At 41.2% G+C, this 26,615-nt stretch overlaps 1 protein-coding gene across 5 annotated transcripts in view; it reads left to right on the top strand.

Moving 5' to 3' along the window:
• The window catches only part of KCNH8 (potassium voltage-gated channel subfamily H member 8), a 353,661-nt gene that overhangs the window by 121,111 nt on the left and 205,935 nt on the right, over positions 1–26,615 (top strand). For all 5 annotated transcript variants that reach the window (XM_072946938.1, XM_072947009.1, XM_072947108.1 and 2 more), the window contains one exon: positions 21,940–22,071. In XM_072946938.1, coding sequence (XP_072803039.1) covers positions 21,940–22,071 — 132 coding nt within the window. The remainder of the gene's footprint in view (positions 1–21,939; positions 22,072–26,615) is intronic.

Genomic DNA, 26,615 nt, shown 5'->3' on the forward strand with positions numbered 1-26,615 from the left:
AGAAGAGAAGTTACAACTGATACCACAGGAATACAAAGGTCACAAGAGACTATAAACAATTATATGACAATAAACGGGACAATCTAGAAGAATTGGATAAATTCCTAGAAACGTACAACCTACCACGACTAACTTATGATGAAAAGAAAACCTGAATAAGACGATGACTGCTAAGGAGACTGACTCAGTGATCAAAAATCTCCCAATAAACAAACGCCCAGGACCAGACAGCCTCACTGGGGAATTCTACCAAATTTTCAAAGAGGGTATAATACCTGTTCTTCTCAAACTTTTCCAAAAAATTGCATGGAAGGGAACACATCCAAACTCATTTTAGGAGGCCCTGATACCAAAACCAGACCAGGAGACAAGAAAAAAGAAAATTACAGGCCAATGTCCCTGATGAACATAGATGCAAAATTTTTAACAAAATATTTGCAAACTAAATTTAACAATACAGTAAAAGAAACATATACCATGATCAACTAGGATTTATTCCAGGGATGCAAAAACGGTTAAACATCCACAAATCAGTGAATGTGATACAACACATTAACAAAATGAAAAATAAAAATTGTATGATCATCTCAGTAGACGCAGAAAAAGAATTTGACAAAATTCAACATCGATTTATAACAAAAGCTCTCAACAGTGTGAATATACTGGGAATTTAATTAACAAAGGCCATTATGGCAAAACCACAGCTAATATCATAATCATTGGGGGAAAGCTGAATGCTTTTTCTCTAAAATCAGAAACCAGACAAGGTTCCCCATTCCCCACTTTTATTCAACATAGTATTGAAATTCTAGCCAGAGCAATTAGGCAAGAAAAGGAAATAAAAGGCATCCGTACTGAAAAAATAGAAGTAAAACTATCATTATTTGCAGATAACATGATTAATATGTAGAAAACCCTAAGAACTCCACTAGAAAAATTGTTAGAAATAATAAGTGAATTCAACAAAGTTGCAGGATACGAAGTTAATATACAAGAATCTGGGATTTTTATGTACTAACAATGAACTATCAGAAAGAGAAATCAAGACAAGAATTCCATTTACAATTACATCAAAAATAATAAAATACTTAGGTATAAATTTAAGCAAAGAGGTGTAAGACCTGTACACCAAAAACTATAAGACACTTAAGAAATTAAGGAAAACACAAATAAATGGAAAGATATTCCGCACTCATGGACTAGAAGAACTAAAATTGTTAAGCTACCCATTCTACCCAAGCAACCTACAGATTCAGTGCAATTCCTATCAAAATTCCACTGACATTTGTCACAGAACTAGAACAAATAATTCTAAAATTTTATGAAACCATAAAGGATCCTGAATAGCCAATACAATCTTGAGAAGGAAGAACAAAGCTGGAGATACGATGCTCCCTGGTGTCAAACTATGCTACAAATCTATAGCAATCAAAAGAGTATTGTATTGGTTTAAAAGCAGGCACACAGATCAGTGGAACAGAATACAGAGCCAGGAAATAAATCCACATATATATGGCCAATTAATTTACAACAAAGTAGAAAGAATATAATGAGGAAAAGGACAGTCTCTTTAATAAATGGTGTTGAGAAACCTGAACAGCTATAGATAAAAGAATGAAACTGGATCCCTTTCTTACACCATATACAAAACTTAACTCATGATAAATTAAAGACTTAAATGTAAGATCTGAAACCGTAAAACTCCTAGATGAAAACATAGGCAGTAAACTCCTTGACATAGGTCTTAGCAATGTTTCTGTGGATCTGACCCTAAAGGAAAGGGAAACAAAGACAAAAATAAACAAATGGGACTATACCAGACTAAAAAGCTTCTGCATAGCAAAAGAAATCATCAACAAAATGAAAAGGCAACCTGCTGAGTGGAAGAAGATATTTGCAAATCATATGCGTGATAAGGAGCTAATATCCAAAATATACTTTTTAAATGTATACAACTCAATATAAAAAATTCAACAAAAAATGGACAAAGAAGCTGAATAGGAATTTTTTCAAAGAAGACATACGGATAGCCTACAGGTACATGAAAAGATGCTCAGCATCACTCATCATCAGGGAAATGCAAATCAGAATCATAATGAGATATCACCTTACACCTGTCAGAATGAGTATTATCAAGAAGACAAGAAATAGCAAGTGTTGGTGAGGATGTGAAGAAAAGGGAGCCTTCATGTGCTGTTGGTAAAATGGTGTAGCCACTTTGGAGAATAGTATGGAGGTACCTCAAAAAATTAAAAGTAGATCTGCCATATGATCTAGCAATTCCACTACTGGCTATCTGTCTGAAGGAAACAAAAACACTAATTAGAAAAGCTATATGCACCCCTATCTTTATTGCAGCATTATTTTCAATAATCAAGGTACAGAAACAACCTAAGTGTCCATTGATGGATGAATGAATAAAAATGTGAAAAAAATAGAGAGACAGAGAGAGAGTCACACATTATATAATAGAAAACTACTCGGCCATAAGAGGAATGAAATCTTGCCATTTGCAAAAACATGGATGGACCCTGAGGATATTATACTAAGTGAAATATGTCAGACAGAGAAAGAAAAACATCACATGATTTCACTTACATGTGGAATCTAAAAAAACCAGAAAAAACAAAACAAAACAAAACTCAGACTCATATATACAGAGAACAAGTTGACGGTTGCCAGAGAGGAGAGAGCTTGGGTTGAAAAGGTTCACGAATTACAAACTTTTAGTTATAAAATAAGTCGTGGGGGTATAAAGCACAGTATGGGGAATATAGTCAACAATATTATATTATAGTGCATTGTTGACAGGTTGTAAGTGCACTTACTGTGGTGATCAATTCACAATGTATTCCAATGTCAGGTCACTAGGTTGTAGCCAGGCAACTAATATAATATTGTATGTCAATTATACCTCAATAAATTAAAGATGTTTCTAACCAGCTTTTTGCATGCTGTGTTCAGTTCATTGTTATTTCAGCGTGTGAATGTAGTACTTACTACGTAGCAAGTGTAGTGAAGTGTTTAAAAGGCTTGTGGAAAAGATGGTTCTAACAAGCTACTTGCAAGTTCCATTCAGGACAGTGTTGTTTCAGTGAGTGGAAGTTATGCGGATCCTATGATACATATAGTGAACTTTTAACATGACTTGTAATAAAGACATTTCTAGCAACAACAACAACAAAATCAATGCCGAATCTGTTGGTTATTTTTCTTTATAAACATAGTTATATTTCAACTTTCTCTGATATGGGCTATACATATATTTTTGTGACAGCAAAAATCTTATTTCTATTAATTGATCATTTATTGTTTTTTATATGTTTCTTTAGGGAGGATGCCTCCTAAGAAGGATCCTTTGCTTAAGCAGCTGGTAGATGTATATTCAGATGCAAATCAGAAGTGAAAAACTAAATTGTTCAGTAAATAAAAAGTGGTGCCCGGGAATAGGAAGGGAGCTGGAACCAGGGAGCTGAGGAGGCTTCTTCTGGGTTGGGATGGGTGGAAGAAGAGGGGGCGAGACCGGAGAGGTACCAGGAGCAGAGGAGAGAAGAGGAGAGAGTAAGAGAGAACGGGGAGACGTCTGATGGTATCTTACCCATTTCCCTCAAAATGTCTAAAGTAGGTTTGATGTACTAGCTGCAGACTTTTATTTCAGTACACACTGAAACCAATACACAGATAGGGAAATCTAAGTTATTTATGTTTACCACCTAAAGTCACCTGCACTTCCAGGAGTGTGCATACCTAATTGGACTACATGCTGTCTTCCCTCCATTGTACCCGGAAATGCTTGAATCAGACTTATTCACACTCGGTCTTACGAGGTCAGCTCATGATACAAGGCAAAAGGAAGGCGATTTCTTCATGAGCTTCCCCTGCCTTTTTTTTTTTTTTTTTTTTTTTTTACAATGAGCCACTCATGGCAGATAATTATAGTAAGAAACATTACTTTTCTTCTTTTTCAAAAATTTTTTATTGAGGTATAGTCAGTTTACAGTGCTGTGTCAATTTCTGATGTACAACACAATGCTTCAGTCGTACATGAATGTGCATATATTCATTTTCTTACTTCTTACGCTAAGCTTATATGTAAGATATTCTTAGTGAGTTCTGTTACACTCAGTTATTCAGTATGACTCTGCAGATGGTTTTCAGAATATTTGATTATGCCTTCCAGGTATTTTAGAATTGGAGCTCAGTATAGGAATATAGGCAAAGCTTCAGGATTGTAGAACATCAGATTATTCTCAAAGTTAGAGATCTTCAGATACTAACTGATACATATAGAACAGATAAACAATAAGTTCATATTGTATAGGGCAGGGAACTATATTTGATATCTTATAGTAAATTATGGTGAAAAAGCATATGAAAACAAATATATGTATGTTCATGTGTGACTAAAGCATTATGCTGTACCCCAGAAATTGACACATTGTAAACTGACTGTACTTCAATAAATATATATATATCCATAGAAAAAATAAAAATAAGAAACCAAAAAAATAGCATTTTAAATGTACAGCATATGTGACTTCACCACTTGACTGTTAAGAAATGGGCTTGAAGCGTTGCATCTAGGATAGTTTCCTATGGGGTCCAAATTTCAGAGCAAGGTATGCTGTGTCCAGCCATGTAATAGATGAACGACAGGAAAATGCTCTTTAATGAACCTGCAGAGTCTAAATGAGGGTCTTCTGTGGATATGGGGGCTCCCAGCGTGGGAATCACTTGTGGTCACTTTAGATTTTTCACGTCTAGAGAACAATGAGCAAGCCAGCCAGCCAGGAATCAACAAGAGCTAGAGAAACCAGGCTTGAGGGTACGGACAACAAAAGGAACCATATCCCAGGGTTGAGTGAGACTGGGGAGGAAGGAAACTAATTCTGAGCAAAACAAGACCAGTACCCCACCGAGCCCTCCCGTGGACTCAGACTAGTCCAGGCCCAGAGAGGCAATGCAAGGGCCAGGGCCATATTTTCCTCAAGATCTTGTCCGGCTGTTGAGGCCGTCGGAGCCACAGTCCCATGGACGTGACCTTTGAATGGGATGGTGCCTTTGGCAGCAACTGAGGGCATCCAGGTGAGCCTGGAGGATGGTGCAGACCTCAGTCCTGCATCCTCGGAAGCCCAGAAGACTGCCTTGGGCAAATATTTCCTCTAGATTCTAGAAGTGTTTGTGAAAAGCCCAATTAGGGACACAGTTTCCTGAAAAGCTAGTGAAGGTGGGACCTTGGAAACTTTTTTTCTGTGCAGTGGATGCAGCCATACTCTTTCCCACAGACTTGTAGGGCCAAGGAAGTTCACCTAGTTTTGCAGTTACCTGCTGCTGCCTAACAGCTACCTTACAACTCAGTGGCTTAAAATAGCAACCCTCAAATCTTATGATATTGTGGGTCAGGAATCCAATGCGAGCTTGGCCAAATGATACATCTTCCACGTGGAGGGAGCAGAGGTGGGTGGGTAGGTGGTGTTCAGGTGGGACATGCACTGCTTTGGAGGATCTTGGATGCCTCCACTCGCACTGGGCGTCCTGAGAGTCTGGGGTTCTCTGGGACAGTCCCCTGAAGTGTCTGCCCATAGCCTCGTTAGCCCGGAGGCCTCCAGATAGTCTAGTTCCACGAATCAGGCAGAAGCGGCAAGACCTTCCTAACCGAGTTTGGGAAGTCACCTAGCAGAACTTCTTCCATCCCACATGGGTACATCCCACATGGATGGGGCAGCAACAAGTCCACCCAGGTTCGGGAGGTGATCCCAACTATTGATACAAAGAGTGCCAAAAATGTGCAGCCATGTCTTAAAAATTCCACACCTAGATTTGTAGAAACACATTTATTTTGTGTGTGTGCATATGTGTGTGTGTATGTGTGTGTGTGTGTCTGTGTGTATCAAGAGGCAAGAGGACATTTAATTTAGATGCTCGTAAAATTTGTAGTTTTCATAATGTCTGAAGGGGCAGCGATTAGGGACCATGCTTCCTCCAAGTAAATCACTGGACACCATGGGTCAGATGGTTATTGCTATCCCAGCTACATTCTCCAGCCTGATTCCTCTCTCGGACCTTACTTGAGACTTCACCTGCTCTGAAACAGAAAGCAGCTTATGATGCTGTGATGATGCTGTGATGATTCTCTGATATGACTCTTCAGTCTCGGTAGAAGATCAGTATTTCGTACGTCACTCCTGCGTCTTTTGCATTCAAGAGGTGAAGCTCCGAAATGCAAATAGAGTTAACAATTTAAAAGTGATGGTAGGTGAAGTTGAAGGGCTCAGAAGAACCCTAACTTTAACCCTGACCTTAATCTAACCTTAACCTTAACCTTAACCTTAACACTAATCTTAACCCTAACCCTAAGCCTAGGCCTGTCTGAGGTGCCTGCCTTGTGGTTTATTTTTTCACTTGCAGGTGTCCAGGCTTTGTGCTTGTAAACCTGGGCAGCTCTCCTGGTCCCCTTCTCATGTATCTGAACAAGCTACACTGAGGCAAAGCCTGTTTTGTTTCTGCGCCCACGGCTGAGGATGCATTGTTTAATCAATGAGCAGTTTTACGTCAGGCCGTTTACTGAAGTGGTCTGTGCTCACCCAGGCTCTCCAGCCCGAATGATCAGAACAAAGCGAGGCAGACGCGTAGCTCAGGCCTCAACACCTTCATCCGGATGAGCTTTGCTGAGTCTGTCCTGTCTCGACGGTGGTCACTGTTACTGGTTAACTGGATAGGTTCCTGTGGACCTTCACTTCCCGAGGGTCAGCCTTCCTGACTTGGATGGACGACGTCATAAAATATAACGGCTCCCATTTAATGAGTGTTCATTGCCAGCCAAGCTCTGTGCTCTGCTCTTTGCCTGCGTTCTTACATCTCTAACCAAGCTGGACCTATGGGGCCTTCCTGGAATGGACACCCCGCATGTCCTCCACCCATCTCTTGTCTACAGAAGAACTGTAGTCTCCTGGGCTTCCCCAAGTTCTGAAGAGTACATTTAATCAGAGATGTGAAAAAATGCAGAAAGAAAGGAAAACAGTCAAGCAAGACAAGATAATAATAGGTTAGCCTTTGAACAAAGTCAAGGACCCTTAGTTCCTCCTCAAAGGCTGCAGGTAATATTCTGAGCCATGCCCTTTGAGCTGTTTTACAGGTACTGAAATCCCCACCAGGTGGAGGAAGTTAACTGTGTGTTGCCCACAAGGACATAGACCCAGACCTGTTGGAACCAGAAGGTTGATGATGTTGGCTCCTGATTACCTCACCACCCACCCATCAGAAGAATCCACGAGCTGATCACATATCCTACGACCCCTCTCCCTCACTGCCTTTAAAAACTCCCTGAAAGCCTTCGGGGCATTGGGGTCTTTTAGGCTCTAGCTACCTGGACTCCTTGCTTGGTGCCTGCAGTAAATGCTGCCCTTTCCTGCAACATAACCCAGGGTCAGTAGACTGGCTTTACTGTGTGTGGGTGAGTGGACCCAGGTTTGGTTCAGGAACACTTTCACTGTTTCTTTCATCAACCCTTTGAGGTAGATCCTAGTAATACGCCACTTCATAGTTAAAGAAACTGATTCACAGAGAAGTTCAGCGGGAGAGCGGAATCCAGGTCCCAGCAGCCATACACCTGACCCCTGTGCTCTCTGAGTCACAGCCGTGGGCCTGGCAAACTTGAGCTCCCCACCCAGGACGCCCATGGCACTCCCTCACCTGCCCTGGCCTCCGAGGGGGGATGGATGGACTTCCCAGGTGCTACACACTCCTTTTGGGAAATAACTGGCAGACCGGGAAGGCAAGAATCCACCAAGTTGCTCATTTCACAGGCAATGTTTGAGACTCTTTGAAGTTAAACATGTGCCCTTTGAAATAAGAGAAGCTGGTTATTTTAAAGGTTCTCTCTCTTTCTGTGGTGGGAAGCAATGGTATCGAACTTGCAGGAAACCATGGTAAAAGGTCTCCCCATACATTTCCTGAGCCCAGCCAAGGACCAGCTCTGAACAGCTGGTGTAAAGACACCAATAGTTAGAGGCAGAAGGACTTGGGGTGGAACCTCAGCTCTCTCCACTCACTAAGTGTGCTCTCTAGTTAAGCGACATTCCTTGTCTGAGCCTCAGCATGGTTTCCTCTGAAACAGAGGTAGCAACGCCACCCTTGTGGACATTGGTGAGATAACCTGTGTTCAGCATACACTGTCAGGAAAGGCCACATAATTTGCACAGTGAAAATGGCAGGATCCTTTGTTTAAAAAAAAATTACTAAAACTTTCAAGACAACAATAGCAGTTCTTTAACCCAAAGCTGGGGGCCCTTCTGAGTGTGGGGCCACCTGGAAGACGGTCCTCAGCAGAACCCAGCCATGCTGGCACCCTGATCACAGGTGCCCAGAGCTATGAAAAAAAAAAAAAAACTCTGCTGTGTATAAGCCACCGTGTCTGTATATGGTGCTTGTTATAGAAGCTGGCACTGACGGAGACACACCCTGTGTTGTAACTTTCTCTTCATGCATCTGCCTTGTGCACAGTTGAGGATGGGATTTCTCCATGGTGCCATTTTTAATCTTGGTCTCTGTGGTGCCTCAAACAGTCCTTGATATGTAAGAAATGTTTAATAAATCATTACTGGCTGAATAAAAATATTTCTTTGGCTATTTCAAATGAGGCCCTGCTCTGCTCCCAGGTAGGAACAGCCTTGAGATGCTGTATGAGTCTGTCTCTCATCAACTCACTCTGCTCCTTTGTTTCAATCTCATGGTTACCTCGCCTTCCAAGTTGCCTCAGGCTTCTCACCCCATCCTCCCCTTTTCTGTTTGTAGACTGACATGAGTTCCCTTGCTAGGAGATATATATATATATATATATATATATATATATATATATATATATATATATATATATATATGTTTTTATTTTTAAAGAAATAGCTTGCACAGATAGAGGGAACGGCATCCTGGAATTTTCTGCTGGGTTAATAAATCAACAAACGTTTGCATAAGCAGTCACCAGGTTGTCCTTAATTCATCTTAATTCAGGAGCGCAGGCCTGGGGCCCTGAGGATTATCCATCAGCATTGCTATGCCGTCAGCCCTTTCTAGCCCAGCTGCCTCTCAGAGGCTGGGCCAGTGCAGGCAAAGGAGGTAAACAACTAAGGAGGCCAAGGGAGGTGAGGGCCTCCCCAGAGAACACGGGCAAGAAAAGGCAAAGGGGGAGCAGCTGGAGAGGCAGCCGCCGAGAGCACAGGCGAAGCCAGCAGCCCGCACAGCGCTCGGGAACCCCTGTGCTTGCTGATGGAGACGGTGCGCCTCCTCTGAAGGCGAAAGGAAGGAGTGTTTTTGCTGTACCTAGAAGCTCCGGCATGTCAACAGCTCTCAAAGCTGCAAGAGCTTTCTAAGAAGTAATCTGGTTGTTGGCCTTCAGCAACTTGGCAGGATGTTCAAATGAACTCACATTTTCAAAGGCATATTTGAGAACAGAAATGGAGTAAAAGTCATCTTACTCTAGAGAGCGGTATTTTTTTTTTTCGTTTTTGTTTTTGTTTTTATCTTTACCATTTCTAGCATGCTTGGCTGCAAAAAAGTGATGGCTTTGTGTGTGAAGACTTGATTCTGAGTCCTGGCTCAGTCACTGACATGCTCTGCAAGACCTTAGCCAAATCACTTCACGCGTCCATATCTTATCTTGTCCATATGAGGCCAAAAGAGGTCATATTTCTATCTTAAAGTTGCTAAGAGGGTCAGATAAAGGAAGTAAGTGATAGAAAATATAAAGAATAACATAAATGCTGGCTATCGTGATAGTCAGAGTCTAGATTTGTATCTACCCGGCAAAAAAACCTCTCATCACTTATAAACCATGTGATTTCATGATTTGAAACCATGAAGCATATTGATTTATTAAACCATGGACTTCAACCTTCTGAATCTCAGTTTCCCATCTGTAAGATGGTGATAATAGAAGTAACATCTACTTCATAGGCTTAAATGAAATATTACTTGTAAGGTGATTTGCACAGGGCCCAACACATGAGGACTTAGTGAATGTTAGCTCTCACTCTCGCAACCAATGGGGTTATTATTGTAAAGTGGGAGTTCATCTTATAATAATGAGCTTTATCCTTTCAACACAAATTTTAGAGCGGCTGTGATGTTCAGGCCAGGCCCTCTGCTTTGCACACGGTGGGAGTGCAAGAGAAGGAAGGCATGGTCTTTGATATCCTGGACTTTTCAGTTTACCAAGAAAGAGACGTGTCAAGTAATCACATGAGCTGTTAAGCAGTTTGTTGGAAAATTACAGGCTGCTATGGGAGGGATAAGCGAGGGGCCTGAGAAATCTGGGATACAAGGAAGGCTTCATCAAGGAAGCAAGGTTGAGTTGAATTGTGAAGGATGTGGAGAAACTGATGACACAGAGGAAAGAACTAAAGCATTCTAGGCAAAGAGAGCAGCATGTGCAAAGGTCCTGGGAGAGAATGCCTCACTTGAGAAAACGAGAGAAGGCCAGCGTTGCTGGAGAACAGGCAGCAAGGTGTCCCATGGGAGCGGGGAGGCAGTCGGGAGTCAGGTTGCTTTCATGCTCAGGCTGTTGGCAGTTAACTCCTGGTCCCCGAAGTGTTCAAAGCAGGCGAGTCCCATGATGAATACTGCATTTTTCAGAGATCAGTTTTGCTGCCACATGAGGCAGGTCACGCCCAGAAGCCGTGATGGTCACTCAGACAAGTGCTGCTCAGAGTGTGATGTGAAGACCAGAAGTACTGGCATCACCTGGAACTGTAAGAAATGCAAATTATGCCCCCGCCCAACCTACTAATTCCAATCCAGAAGTAGGTCCAGCAATCCTGCTTTCTCGAGCTCTCTGGGGGATTCTGATGCACATTGAAGTTGGAGAGGACCTGGCTTAGACTAGGATGCGGCCCAGAAGACAGAAAAGCGGATGGATTGAAAACTGTTTTCACAGGTCTAGCTCCTGGAAGTGGCAGAGCCCGGTAGCTCTTTGGTTTGGGGGGATGAGAAAGAAGGAGGTGCTCAGAGTGACTCCAGGATGTGCGTCTGCAGGAGGAGCCAGCTTTCCTGCTTTTTCTACTATGTTGGGGGGGGGGGGTGTTTTGAGATGAGAAGAGAGAAAAGTCTGGGGCATGGATTTTGGTTATTGTGTGTTTGTTTGTTTGTTTGTTTTTAATATTTACTAATCCACAGAGCATGGATGAGAGGATCCAAGAAGCATGGTTTATTAAAAGCGGTATCAATTGAGGAAAGGATCTTTGGCTGGGAACATCTCTACCGACTAGGGGTAAAACCAAGCTGGAACTGGAGAGCTGATTTCATCTACAATAAGGAGAGCTATTTTTCTTGAAGTCTTTACTCTCTAGAAGAATTCTTAGTCCACTAAATTATCTTTTGAAACATTATGTTCCAGTATATTTTTTTAAAAAAGCACTGTTTCAGAAATACAGCAGGAATCAAACAGCAAAAGGAATCTTGTTAACAATGCTACTAAGAAGAGATACTATTGAAAAGGGAAAACATTAAACTCTGAATGTGTTTTCAGGTTCAAAAAAAATCCCCTTTTGCCTAAGGTGGTTTTATCGTGCAGAATATACCTAATGCTCTGGAAAACCACCTATTCTCCGTGCATAAGAGAGATTGCCAGAGTAGAAACTTCTCACATTTTTTAGCTTCTCATTGCTTTGGCCTGGCTCTGTATAGACTCTTTGACCTCAATCTCCATTTCATTCCTGTAGCCTCTGGATTTGCATGTATTTTGCTTGGTGATGCAGCTCAGACAGTTCCTACTCAATGCCGTAAGCCCCAAAGTAGCTTCTCTTGATGGAATTGGATGAAAAGCCTTGTCAGAGATCCCTTGGGTCATTGACAGTAAAGCTTGTTTTTCAGGTGAAGGATAATTAAGTATATTCTCATTATCAAAGGAGAAAGGAAATTGCTACTCTCTATTCTGGAAAAGAAGTTTGTCTAGATAATCGTCTTTCAGCTTGCACCACTATGACATTCATAATCTATGTTCTACCTAAAAAAAAAAAAAAAGACTCTCCCTGGTTCTTGCACTAATAAATAGTGCTTCTTAAATACTGTAGAAACTTCCAAAGAATCAAGAGTTAACTATTAGTGTATAGTAATCTGTAGGTTTCTACATAAGGGGTTGGCAAATTAGGGACTGTGGACCGTATCTGGCAGAATGCCTGTTGTACAAAGGATGGTTGATTGGAAAACAGTCATGCTCACCTGTTTGTGTTGTCCACTGCTGTTTTAGCACTACAGCAGCAGCGCTGAATAGTTAAGACAGAGACTGTTTGAACTGCAAAGGCAAACATACTTCCCATCTGGTCTGCTGACCTCTGAAGATGAAGGCAGCACATCTGTTCAGCTGACTATCAAAATGAAGCCCTCATGGTTTAGGAGAATTCTGAATTGCATTGCATGTGTTCATTACAGGTAGAGGCTCAAAATGTACTTTTTTTTTTTTTTGTCGTTGGAGAAAAATGCCTCTAATCATATGGATGCTAGTAAGAAAATGGTACGCACGAATTTATTTTTCACACGATGATGTCTGTCTTGCGACAGGCTTGTCAGTGCTGAGAGCTGATCTGTGCTTGGTGGGTCCAGCCGTGCTTCCCCGGCCACTGGGGTGTGGCCTCCAGTTCTGGTGAAGTCTCTGCTCTATTTTAGGGGAGAAGCAGTCAGTCGAGGAAGCGCCTGTTTTCCCTCACATGGCTGCCAAGTTGTGACTCAGGGCAATCTGGCACAGCGTTCATGAGTCTTCACTAAGCGTTGCGTTTACACAATGGAAGAGGCGCTCAGTATGTTTGTTGTCTGCATGTTCTAGGAAAGTGCGAAATTGACACCTAAAACTGCAATCATCTATTTATACACTGGAGAATTGTCATGAGATCCTCAACCATTTCTTCTCAATTCCTGTTTCCTTGTTTCCAAATACTCGTCTCAAAATTTCTGCTTTCTCCCAGAGGACATATTTTCCATCCTTTTTACCTTATTACTTGCCCAACCTTTTAAACACAGATTCTAATTCTGCACCTAATTGCTTAAAAAGGACTTGGTCAATGCTGAATTTGTGACATGTCCTGGCTTATTTTATCAATAATAGATAGAAGTACAATTTTTTCTTTTAAGACGTCAAAACTAGATTATTCACTCATGTGATAATTGCTTCTTTGGTGATTTTTTTTTTAACATTCACTGTGTTTTAGCACAAAGCCACAAAACTGAGAGTCATACGACTTGAGGTCTAATCCCACCTCTTGCAACAACTAACATGAATCGTTTTGCGTGATTTACTCAACCACTCAACTCAGGATCTTCATCATTATTACAATAAAAAGTTCCATCTCACCATCTCTAAGATCATTTCTAACTCCAGCAATCTGAAAAGATTTTGTATATTACCACTTAGTACTGGGTTAGATGTTCGAGGAAGTGCTGAATAATTCTCCATTTTCCAAAGTAATATGTTTTCCTTGATTAAAAAAATATCATGAAATGTTTCATACATACACAGAATACAGAGATTTTTATAACAGATATCCACTCTGTATCCACCTAGCTCTAACAAATATTAATACTGAACCATAGTTGGCCCTGATTTTTTTAACTATTAAAAAAAAGGAATTAAAGCATTACACATTCAAGTAAAAACCTTTATATAATTAGCCAAAAAGTATAAAATACTTTGACATGTATTGACATCTTCAAAGCTCTTAACTCTGGGAAGTGGGCATATATTCAGTAAGCAGACATGGTACAAACAGGTGTGAAAATTGTATCTGAGGATACCCAGCAAATAAGTGAAGAATTCAGGACTCAACCACGTATAATGTCATCTAAGCCCTGGATTTTGACTAATCCTTTTCTAAATATATCATTTTTGTAGAGTTCTTTGTAAGCAACATAAATCGATCCTGATCATCTGATAAGCAGAAATATTAATTTATTGAAGGCATATATTATAACTTACGAAACCAAAAAAAAAAGTAATGAGCCACCAGCCCTTGGAAAAGGCAAGAAGCAGCGGTGTTCCATGAGGTCTGTGTAGCAGGAATAACTGGAAAGATTTTTCTGGCCGTCATTGTTGAATGAATTCTGCTTCCTTCATTTTTGATCTTGTTCAAGATTTAAATCACCAGAAGAGAAGAAAGATTGGTCCAGCATGGACGAGTTGCCCATCCTTGCAGTGAGGGCTCAGCAGAGCACCAGATTCGATCATTCTATCAATGCTGTGCACAAAGAGGAGTGTTCATTACCAGTGGAACTTGAAGGGGCAGTGACCAGAGGAAGCGGCAAGGATGCTGTTCTGCCAAAAATAGGAGACGTCTACTACGCTAATTGTGGCAACCGTGAGAAAGTGTATCCATATCTCTGATTGCAGAGGAGTAACTGGCTAATGGTCTCAGCTCCTGTGTACTGAAACACACCATTGTGTTGGCACAGGCCAGACTTTCCATGAGCTGCTACCAGCCAATGAGCGATTGAAGCAGGGCTGCTAAGACAGGTCTGTTCGTAGGAGACGCGGAGCTCCTCTGATGGTTGACTTGACCAAACGATTCCTCGGTGGCCTTAGCGAACTTCCTTTAGAAATGCGCTGCAGTCTGAAGCACTATCATCTAATTTTTCTTCCTTCTATCTCTCCTTTGTTTGACCACAGACCTGCATCGTGCTCCTCTCATCATTTGCTTCTTAGAGGACCAGCAGCAACACACACATCATTTATTAATATTTGAAAGCAATATTAAGTAACACTTTCCTGACTCATTCCTTAAGAATGTCATGTTACAGTCCAACACTGCGTTTTCCTACATTCTATATTCCTTTACCCTGTTCTACCTTTCTTTTTACTGGAACACTTAAAACCTTCTAATAAACTACATGATTATTTATAATTTATTGTTTTTCTCTCGAAAGTAAAGTGCGCATTCTCTCAGGGCATAAGACAAAGACCTATTCTGTTTACTGGTATATCCAAACACTCAAAACAGTGCCCAACTATAGCACGCACTCAGTAAATATTTGTCGTATGAGTGAATAACTTTATGTCCAATTGCTTGCAATGTAATCTCCAAATACTTTCTTTTGGGTCCTAAACTAAGTAATTCCAGAGTCCCATACTCCCTTAACCACGCTGAGTTTATGTAGACATTACGCTCATTGGTACTGACAATTATTCCCATTGCCCTACAAAGACCATCAATTTCGCCAACTTATGCAATTAGAGAGGGTTAACATGATCCTCAAAATCTCATTTAAACCAAGTTCCTTTTCACTGAACAGCTGCAAGTTTGAAGAAACCTTAAATTGCTTTTCTTCAAGTCAAGTGTCAAGGGAGGGAGTTCGTTTCAGTGGCTTGTTCTCAGAAAGAAGTGGCTTACAAGTAGGAATCATGACACCAAGCCTGTGGGAGTGGACATTTTTCTGCTCACTAACCGTTGTACGTCACGTCTGGCCTTCTTTCCCCTAGAGCATCGTTGAAAGAGAGAGCCGTGGCTCAGAGCTGATTTGGGCTCAGTTCTCTTTGTTATTTCCCGTCCTAGAAGAGATGCGTGCAGGAGATGTCGCTACGTGTCCTACCGAGAGCTAATATTGCTACCGACACCACCATTTCTAGGAAAGAGGCAGAAACAGACGGGGAGAAGGGGTCGGGCAAAGGCTTTGTGAGTGAGGTCAGAATATGATGCTACCTACATTAACAACTCAGGTAACCACGCCTACAAACATCACATAATGAAGCCTTAATGACTGCATCACTGGGGGTGGTTTTCAGATCCCATTGTCTCATTGGATACCGACTGAAGCAAATTTAAGACCTGGAGCTGTGTTTACCTAAATGAAGGAGGTATTTCCACCTAAAACCAAAGCAAATGAATCTTCTTTCAAATAGAGACTACTCTTATTCTGGGGTTGAGCAGGAAATTTGTTGATTATCCAAAGGGTTTAGGTAACTTTTCTCTCTTACAATATGACATTTTAAGAATATGCATCATCGTGTCCTACAGCATGGGTAGAAAGAAAGACTAAACGGTAGTGAAACTGAGTTTCTAAAACAGTGTGCCCAGAACATTATAGTAAGGCAGAATTAGAAATCAGACTCAGGCCTGTGTTTAAATTCCGCTCTTGGACACTCAGCAGCTGTGTGACCCGGAAGAAAGTACTAGACTTCTCAGATTCCACACTTGTAAAATACAGTAACGTTTGTAAAATATTGGTCAGGTTGATCAATGAGAAGTTTAGGCACGATTCATATAAAACATGTGGCATGATGATTCTTAGCAAGTGACAGCTATCCTGGGTACACTGTCCAGTCAGGAACTCCTTATCTCTGTTTCTCACTGGTCTGAACCAGTTTTGTTCTGGCTCCTCCTCTAAACCTACCCCGGAGGAATCTGTGGCTAACTGCATGTGAAAAATCCTTTCCGTTGTAGGTAAGAATGATCTGTTTCTCATCAGAAGCAGTTTGGTTTTCTTAGAGCAAGTAACAGCTCTACTGGTCAAAAACCCAGTCAATGATTTGTTGAGCAAGGATGCTGGAACTATTGACTAAAGCACATCTTGGAGATATGCTTTGGATCTCAAGCTCCCAAGCTCATCTTGTTCCTAATTGTTAGAGATTTTTGAGAGATGCCTATGCATACTTCTGGGAGAGGAATTAAGTACTTTAATTAGGGAGAGAGGGAACTTGGAACAAAGTAGAAAGAGGAAGGGGAAGAAAACCTTGGCCTATTTCAGTTCAGTAAGCATCAGTTGATTTGTATCTCTCCTTTCCTTTCTTTTTTTCTTTTCTCTTTCCCTCTTTTATTTTTGTTACCCTAACTTAACATGGAACTTTCTCATAGTTGGAAACGGAACACCTGTTAGAACTTAAAACATGAAGAATATGTACAAAGTCATCTCCCCAGAAATGTGACCTCATCACTCCTGCCACCTAGTCCTGAACTCCTTTGATTGTTGCCTTCACATCTCTAGACTTGCCAGAACCCACTATATATTCCTTCGTGTTTATTCTAGCAAAACTGAAAACAAGCATCTGAGAAGGAAAGAAAGTAAAGGAGACTTGAATCCCCCAAGTCACCACGGTGAACAGTTGTGTGTCTTCTGCCACCCTTTTTCTTTTACACAGAAACAAACTGAAAACACATTGCTTTGTGAGATGCTAATTTTTCATTAAACATTGAAATAAGAGGGGTCCTTAGCCGCTGCTCAGCTCAGGGAGGCCTCCAGCCGGTTCAGTTCACCTCCCACCAGCCCCACTCTCCTGCACAAGGTTCCCGGGGCCCCTGTGCACTGTACTTTGGTTCATTATGCTCCTGGGGCATCTGGAAGTGGGGTGTCTGCCCAAGGCACATTCACTGGGGACTGAGCAAAGATCTGAAATGCACATAGGCTGCACTGCAGATGGATGGTCCTTGGCAGAGTTGCTCCCTACAGATCAGGTGAAGCCTTTACCTGGTATTTCACGAGAGAATCATTGCTTTTGTGGCTTCATACAGTACAAACACTGGGAAGAGCGAGGGAGGCTGCTGGGGGGCTTGTCTCCCATGCAGCTCTGGGTGCCCCCCCGGGACTCCCCCACCTTTTCAGCATGACTCTTATTTAGTTCATCCCTTCACCCTACCCACCCCATTCCTGTTTTGCTCCCTGGTTTTGTGAGAGTGGACATTCCATATTGAGAGAGTCTGGACTTTTGCTTCTGCTTATGTTCTAAGTGAGCAGTGAAAAACCATTAGGGGTTTTTAATCAGGACCCTGTCTTTTCACGGATGATTGGAAGCAACGGGAAGAAAACTAAAGGCAGAGAGAACACCTTTGAAGAGTGGGTAAGTGATGGTTGGGGCCAGGATGAGGCGGGAGCAGCTGTGATAAAGAGGAGGAGCCACTGGCACTCGGTGGAGACTCACCTGAGCTGCTCCTCACTGCCCCACTCTGTGTGTTATGGACTCGAGGGTCCACCATGCAGCCCCCTGGTGGCTTGTTGACACACCCGCAGCCCCTGTCCCACACCCTCTCCCCCTCAATGTTATACCTCCTGGACTAATTTCTAAAAACTGCCCAACCTGTCCTCACGCCATTGAGTATGTAGCACTGAGACAACAGTTATAGAGAACAGGACCCGTCGGATTTACTGTGACATATGAGGCGCGCCTAAAAGTGTTGAGGTCATGTGATCCAGACGCTGGAAACACTCCGGATGTTACACTATCAGAGTCATCAGTTCAAAAACTAAAGGTCGTGAGTATTTATCCTTTAAGATCCAATCAAAACCCTGCTTGATACCAGGAGCATGCCATGCAAAGGGTCCCCAGCCCACTTCCCACTGCTGCGTTATGTTGAGAAATACAACGTGTGTCTCATCCCGGCAGGGAAGGGGACTATTCACGACTCTGTCTTCTTTCTGTCTGTACCTCCTCATATTAAGTTATTAAACCGTGAACTACCACTGGAAACCTTATCGTTAGTTTTTGCTTATTGCCAAACATAATCTTTGTGGGGGAGGGGCCTAAGGAAAGTATGTGTCTTTCAGCTGTAACTATTAGCAGGTCAAATTCTCTCACACCCTTGTTTCCCAATCAAGAAAAAGTACCGACAACGGAGACGTGGGATATTCCGCCAGATTTAAACTCTGTGTAATTATTTTGCAATTCCAAAAATACATTTTACCATGTAGGGTATAAACCCTGTTTTCTCCCCCCAAGAATTGTATTTATCCATGGAAATTAGAGGTGTTATTAACTTAAATCCTGGCAGATTTCAACCCACATGCTAATTACTGCTGCTATATACAGAGGGAGTCAAAACTGACACAAGATTACTGCCCTCTAACCCTGCTTTTGAGAATCCTTCCCATGTCTGGGTTGTGAGGCTGAGGGATTTTCAGCCTCCCCCCTTAACGCTAAGATGGATTTATGGTACCCCCTTAACGCTAAGATGGATTTATGGTACCAGGGCTGATTTGCTGTGGACTGAAAGATGCTGCGTGATCATCATTGTGCTGATGGCTGAGAGAGGACGAGGCAGACCCCGGGGGAAGTGCTTTGAGTTATTACAGTCAAGCAAGGTTGGAGATTTTGTCGGAGGGCGGGGCGGAGGGATTGAAGACAGCAGGGAAGGGAAGGATAAGTGAGCAAATTAAGCGTGAAGAGCCTTGCTTTGAACCTGATTGGTAGGTTTTGGCATCTATCCTCTTTATCTAGAAGAAGTGAGTGGCTTATGCTTTGCTGTCTAACTTTAGAGGTACCCAAAGCCAAAGCCATATTTGGAAGGAAGTTGGTGTGGATGAATATGAAGGAGCAGCTGAAAGAAGAAAGAAAAAAGGAAAAGAGGGAGGGAGGGAGGGAGGGAGGAAGGAGGAAAGGAAGGAACAAAATAGGCTACATGTCTCTTACATACTTTCCCTAATACACTTTTTTTTTGTCATGTAAGCAATGGAAGGTTGACATTAACCTAGTTCATGCCAACTCTTTACAAAATTTGAATTTAGAGGGACCCATATTAATGAAGTTTTACTGCATTTATACTATGTCAAAGACCACATCTCACTGTAACTTAAAAGACAAAGTTCAGAGTGATTTTCGCACTTTTCCAGGACACAAAATGCAGTGACACCTGTGCGTCAGGGCTGATGGGAGAGTATTGTCCTGCTGGCAGCTGTTTCCTTGGCCTTTGCCTCATTTTATGCTTTGGGCTCTCAAAATGCACCAGTGCACCTGTGCGAAGGCTCTGTGGGGACAGCAATGATGCTTATCTGAGTGCATAGGTCAAATGGATTTTCAGGACAATTAATGGCCTCTTTTCTGATTTGGGTGACGTTCCTGAAAGGTAATTGACAAAGATTAGAACGTGAACCGAAATATTAGACTCGGGCTAGTCTCCAAGTCCCCGCTATCTAGGGTCTGACTGACAGCTCCGCCCAGTGTGTCTTTTTGTTTCTTCCAGGGCTATGGCCTTAGTGAAAATGGCCCCCAACTTGAAATGGTGGCCGTAGAAAAAACTGAAAGTCAAAGCCGCCCTGGGATGACCAGAACAGCAGTGCTGGGCCAGGGACACGGCTCATTTATGAGGCTTCCTCATTAGTCACAGACAGTAGAGTTGACTTATTATGCCACGTTCTTGGGCTACTGAAGCTACCCCTGGACAGAAGAATGTGAGACTATTACAGTAGAGGGAACTGAGTCCCAGAGAGGTGAGCGGATTTCCTCGGGGTCACGTGGCCAGTGAATGCCGGAGCCGTGGTGAGATCCTAGGTCTTCTGGAGCCTGTGATGCGGGATCGAGATGGGATTGCTGTGGCAGAGATACTGGGGAAGATGAAGGAACAGAAACCATAGGTCTGAGTCAAAAGAGCGAGAAGGAAATCATGACTCCAGACAATCAGGGGGTGTCAGGGAGCAGACAGACACTCAGTGCACACTTTACAAGTAGAAGCGCATCACACACACATTTATTGCATGTGTGTTTAACCACACTTTTCAAAAAGTACAGTAGCAGCTATAATAAAAGATGATTTTTATGTCAAATGGGCCCTAAATACAAATCAACTGTTTCATCTGGTGTTCAAATGAAGAAAAAATGATCGATTCCGAGGCTGGATGGATTCATCAGCTGTGTTGGAAATTGTGGGGTCTAATACAGTATATACAAAACAAGTTAAAATAGCAGAGATTTCTGATTCTCTGTTATCTTTGTTTTATACCCAGCTTTGAAATCAACTCCCAAACAAGATGGAAATTCGCATTATTAAAGTTTTTTTTCCCATCGAAAGAAAAGTGAAGGAAAAGTTATGTGTGAATAGATTAACAATCTAGTTCTTAGACAATAACTTTTGCATCATTTTCAAGTGTTTCTGCTCAGTAATGCTTTTTGATAGGAAATCTAGTACAGGAGGTTTAATATATTTTAAAAATATGTATTTTAAAATATATAAAAACATTTCAAAATAGAAACCTTAGGTTTGAACTTGGGTCTACCAATGGTTTCTCTCATGGTTCTTTTGCTCAAAAAATAGAATTGAACTTGATTATCACTTTTAAAAATATGTTCTTGAAATAAAACATATATACTGAAAAACACACAGAGCATAAGTGTAGAGTTTGATGTGTTTTCAAAACCTGAACAGAAAGGTCATAAAATGAAACTGGACCAACCTCTCAGAACTCCCCCATCTGTGTCCTCTTTTAATCACAGTCTCCCCGAGGTGACCATTAACTGATTAACACCCTAGATTATTTTTGCCTGTTTTTGTATTTAATTTAAATGGACCTGCTCCTCTGTGTCTGGCTACTTTTGCTCACCATTATGTTATATTCATCCATTCGATTGTCAATTATTGTATATTACTCATTCACCTTGCTGTACCATGTTACATTGTGAGAATAGATTTTAATACTACCAAACAGTGTTTAAAGTCCATGCACTAATCTGCAACCAGTCTGCAGTGTAGGAGAGTTCAAGTAGCTGTCCATCCTTCCCCAAACTTGGTTATTTTCCATCTTTTTTCATTTTAGCCATTCTGGTGCACAAAGCATTGATCTTTAAATTGACTAAATAAACCTCTAGCAAACTCATAGCAAACAAAGGTCTTTATTTAGGAACCAGTGTGTGCTGGGGGTGGGATGGGGCAAAATTTCATAAAGTGGAATGCTTCCACATCAATACATTCAAAGAAAAAAAGACAATTTGAGCAATGTCAGCAGAAATATCTCAGCACAGACAAGTGTTTTTGTTTAAAATACTGCCTTATTTTCAGAGAAAGCACTTCACTTGGAAACGAAGAGATATGCATTTGGGTTAGACATTTATGGAATCTAAAAACTGACATTTTTAAGATTTTGGGGGGGAGTTGTGGGATAGAAGAAAACAGTGAGGACTTTATTAACTGTACCGCTAATGATTTGATTCTCATAGGAAAAACACGAGGCCGTGGTTGATTTGTACTTTTATTATCATTGCAGGGTCTCCATTTTGGTGCCTGTTGGATATTGTCCCCATAAAGAATGAGAAAGGAGATGTGGTTCTTTTTCTGGCCTCCTTCAAAGATATAACAGATACGAAAGTGAAGATTACTCCAGAAGATAAAAAAGAAGGTTTGTACTGTTTTCAGAAAACATTGACAGATGGAGTAACATTTTGAAATTGTTTACTCAAAAACTCCAGGAGGGAAAAAATATCTTCTTAATAACAGCAACTGATAAATATTCATAACTGTTAGCAGTCTGGATTTGGTGCCTATTCCAAAATCACAGACTCTCACAAATTTGCATTCCTCTCTTTGTAATAAAGACTCATTTGACGGGAACCAGAAGTCTGTATTCCTATCCAAATGGGATGAAGATAGGAAAACAGTTTCTCAGAATATAAAGAGACACATCAACTTGTTTTATTGGGGAAAAAAATAAATTAATAGCAATAAGTGAAGTTAAAATGGTATGATTAAAAATACAGCTCTCCGTTTCCCCTCAAGTGCTGTAGCTCAAAACTGCAAAGTGCAAGGTTTAACGTTAAATACAAAATTCAGAACCCTGGTGCTTGTTAGAGTGGATCATTACAAATGTGTATCTGTGTCTTGTCTTAAGTAGCAGTATAATCATTTGTTTTAAGACATAAACAAGCTTTTCAATGATCTCTAAAGGATCCGAAGATTTTATATTGCTCACTTTATATCTTCTGTTTATAGCTGATTAGGAAGTTCCCTGCATTCATGTAAGCAGACAAAAATGAACACTGAAAAAAACGCTACATTATTACATTGAAACAGACGTTGGATTAGATATTTTAGTGACCAGAAAAAAAGCAACTGTTATTGTGGGGATTCCTATCTGATAAATTCTTTATGGGAACCAGCTATTTGACCTTTCAACAGCCATGTCTTTTTAAAACTCTATGTGTGTTTCAAATACATTATGCCTCTTGAAATGACAACACAGGTGGAGAACCATCATGATTTGATGCCCCCACCTCCAACGTCTGTCATTTGAACTGTTTGCAAATGCCTCCCCATTTTCTTGTGTATTTGCATGACTAAATACTGTGGCATATTCTACATACACAAGGGGCAGGGGCGAGCAGTCTGACAATGATAGTTACTTGGATATTAGAGCAAATGTCATGTCCAGTGAGAGAAGAGAAAGTGTGGAGATCAGTGTGCACAGTTTTGGTTTCTGTTTTTACTTTCCTCTTTGGTTTTATAGGAAAACAAAAGGTTAAGTATGAACTGTACTGACTCAGAACACTTCTAATACCAAACGTAGATTTTTTTTCCCAAACTAACAAGCATTTCTATGACTCTCCCGACCCCAGCTGGGTGTCTTGTAATTTAATTCAGTTTTGACACTATCCAGAGATGGCATCAGTCTCCACAGTTATAAGAAACACTTTACTTACGTTATTAAAAAGGATATAACTCGGAAACAGCCAGGGGGAAGAGATGCGTAGGGCAGCAGAGGGAAGGAGGGGTAAGGGGCTGCCTTGGGCCCTCTGGGTGTGCCACCCTCCTGGCACCAATCCGTGTACATCAACTTTCCCAGTCCTTTGTTCTGTGGGAGTTCTTATGGTGGCTTCGTTGTGTAGGCGTGATTGATTGTATCATTGGCCACTGGAGATCAGCTCATTCTTTAGCCCCACTCTCCTCCCAAGAAGTTCAGCATGGGGGAAGCTAAAAATTCCAACCCTCTAACCTTACCTTGGTCTTTCTGGCAATGAGCTCCCAAGCTGGAGCCATCTAGGGGGCACCTGCCCCTTCCCCACTGTCACCAAAACATTCATTTTCATAAAAAAAGACCCTCTCCTCTCCAGAGATTCCAAGGGTTATAGAGTTGTGTGCTGGGAACAGGGGACAAAGACCAAGTATATTTCTTATTATGTTGCAGTAAGGATATTTGAATAACATTATTATTTAGTTATTAGATATATGTGTGTATATATTATGTATGCTCACTTATGTGCATAGATAGGTATATAAAACTATCTTTAGAAAGAAATTATGGCTTTTTTTTTTTTTTTGCTTCCAAGGGGGCAGTTTAAGCAACCTGCCCTGCATTGAACATGAAGACCATAGCTGATGGTTTTATGTAATTTCGGTCATCACCATTGTCTTATATTCCTTGTGTCTGTAGATGGGGGATTCCCCCTCTTGGAAAACTGCAGTGGATAAAAGGAGTATAATATACTTATTCATTTGGGGCTTGAAAGAGCTCGATACAAATACTTCTTTTCCCCACCCAAGTCCTGAACCAACTGAGAAAGAAGTAAGATTAAGGCAGATGGGAGGTCAACGTATCACCTTTATTTCTGATCAAACTGGTAGCAGAGAGCGTGGCATGTACCTGCAGCCGATGGGCTTCCTCATTGTGAGCCCAGATTTAGGCAGCGTGACCTCCCAGCTGCTAATACTGGGGCAGAGACAGAGCTCCCCACGGTGTAACTTAAAGCTTGGAGGACCAGAGCAGAACAGGTGCCCCCTAAAGGCACCTGCTCCCAAGAAAGAGGAAGGGCCACCCCTACCTGCCGACATCTCCCGCCGAACTCCATCATATCAATTCCACCTCTCGCCCTGGGAAGAACTGAGTAAAGGAGTCATAGGCCAGGTGTGTTCCACTAGCAGAGCTGCTTTCCCAGGAGAGGTTGCACCTGTCATTTGAGGGGTGGAGGTACGTGTTTAAACACTCTGTGGAACCAGTAACAATTATTCTCATCCAAAGTTTCATCATAAAAAAATGGGTTTTACACTTCTATTTAAATAAATGTATGAAACTATACTTAATCATAGTCCAATATTGTTTAGAGAAGACATAAAATACAGAGACTATCTCTTGTAGGGTTTAAAGAAAGAAACATCAAAAATCACTTTTAATGTGAACTGTATAGAGTACATTTTAGAAATGTTGAAGTATTTGATAGCAAGTCCCTAAATCTTCATACAGCTTTATGACTCTGTTCCTCAAATGATTATTTCCTATAAAATTAAGTATTATTTCTAATATATACTGAATACTCAAGAATATTCTTTTTCTGTTGCTAAGTTATGAATGTCCCACAAAAGTATGAAATATTTTAATAGAGGCAGAGTAACTCTTGTAAGCCAGTGGTTATAAAATGGTCGTGATCATGAAAAATACTTAGATATATATTTCTCTTTTTTTACCTGCTCTTAATAGGGTAAAATACTTTAAAATTCACCAATTAATGGCATGTCTTTCAGGAAAGGCACACCTTAGTGTATGGTATTTTTAGAACTTCAAGATGTGCTGGAAAACTCTTAAAATGTCACTATGTAATTGGAGCAGTATTGTATCTTAGCACTAGGAAACTGTGGGTGAGCATGTGGCCTGATGTGACCTGATACAGCATTTCTTGCAAATGTATCCCTGAAGCTCATCTAAGCTCTAGAAATAGGGCTCATGTGAATTAGATTAATTGCCTACCAAGGCTCATATGATGGACTTCGTTTGAGAGATATAAACTGTACTTCTGTTTAAAAAAAAACTTATCATTAATACCTACACTGTTTTGGGTTTTATTTGAAACTTCAGTATAATGTAAAAGTGGGTTAATAATGAGTTAAACAATTCAAAAAATGTTTATTGAGCTGCCAGTCTGCCTTCAGGATTGAATTATTGTCTGTAGATTTCAAAATGGAGACAGTATGTTTTGGATCATCTGAACCACAGCTTGAATCCTGGTTCTGCACACACGGGCTGTTAGGCCTTAGGCACGCTGTTTACCCTCCCAGAGACTAAGTTCCTTCACTTATAAAATGGGGTAATCATACATGTCTACACTTATCTTAGGTTTATAAGAAATAATATATGCAAATCACAAAGCACATGGAATACACTCAATAGAAGAGAGTTGTGGTCATTGTTAAATTCCAAATGTTTTATAAAAATAGCTAGCTTATTGATCCTTTGTTTCAGACTGATGGATTACTTCATTTGCTTTTCATTATAACCCTATGAAATAGGAATTATTCCCATTTTGATTTACTCATAAATTGGAGTAACTTGACAAAGTTGACATAGTAAAAAATGGTAGAACCAGGATTTACGCTCATACAGTCAAACTCCAGAGTATACATTCTTTTTATTGGGAGGTATTTTTTTTTTTTGTCTCTCCAAAGAGCTCATGGTCTTCTGAGGAACAGAGATTCAGTATTTGCTATGTAGTATGTTCAGTGTCAGCAGAGTGACAGAAATGGTAAATTCCTCCCAGACAAGATAAAAAGACAGTGTCAGGCCAGCAAGAATTGGAGCAGCATCCAGGAGGGCTTCACAGGGCAAATGACGCTGAAGCAGCTCGTCAAGGAGGAGTGGAGTTTGGTAAACGGACAGGAAGGGATGTTGATTGCGGGAGATGAGATAACAAAGAGCCGACCTTTGCCCAGGAGTACATTATAAAAGGCGTAGGAGGCGTGGCTTAAAACTTGAAGATTTTGTTATGTCTTTCTGAGGAGTTTGGATGGTGTGGGGATAGAGTTGAGAGTTAGGACAGACAGGTAGCCCTTGGCAACAGGAGATGAGGGAAGAGGAGGACTTGATGAATTCCAAGTTTCTGATCTGGGGACAGTTATGGACTGAGTGTTGTCCCTTCTACATTCATGTGTTGAAGTCCTAACCCCCCCGGACCTCACAAT

Source organism: Vicugna pacos, chromosome 1 (assembly GCF_048564905.1).
Source record: "Vicugna pacos chromosome 1, VicPac4, whole genome shotgun sequence".
Classification (NCBI taxonomy): Eukaryota; Metazoa; Chordata; class Mammalia; order Artiodactyla; family Camelidae; genus Vicugna; species Vicugna pacos.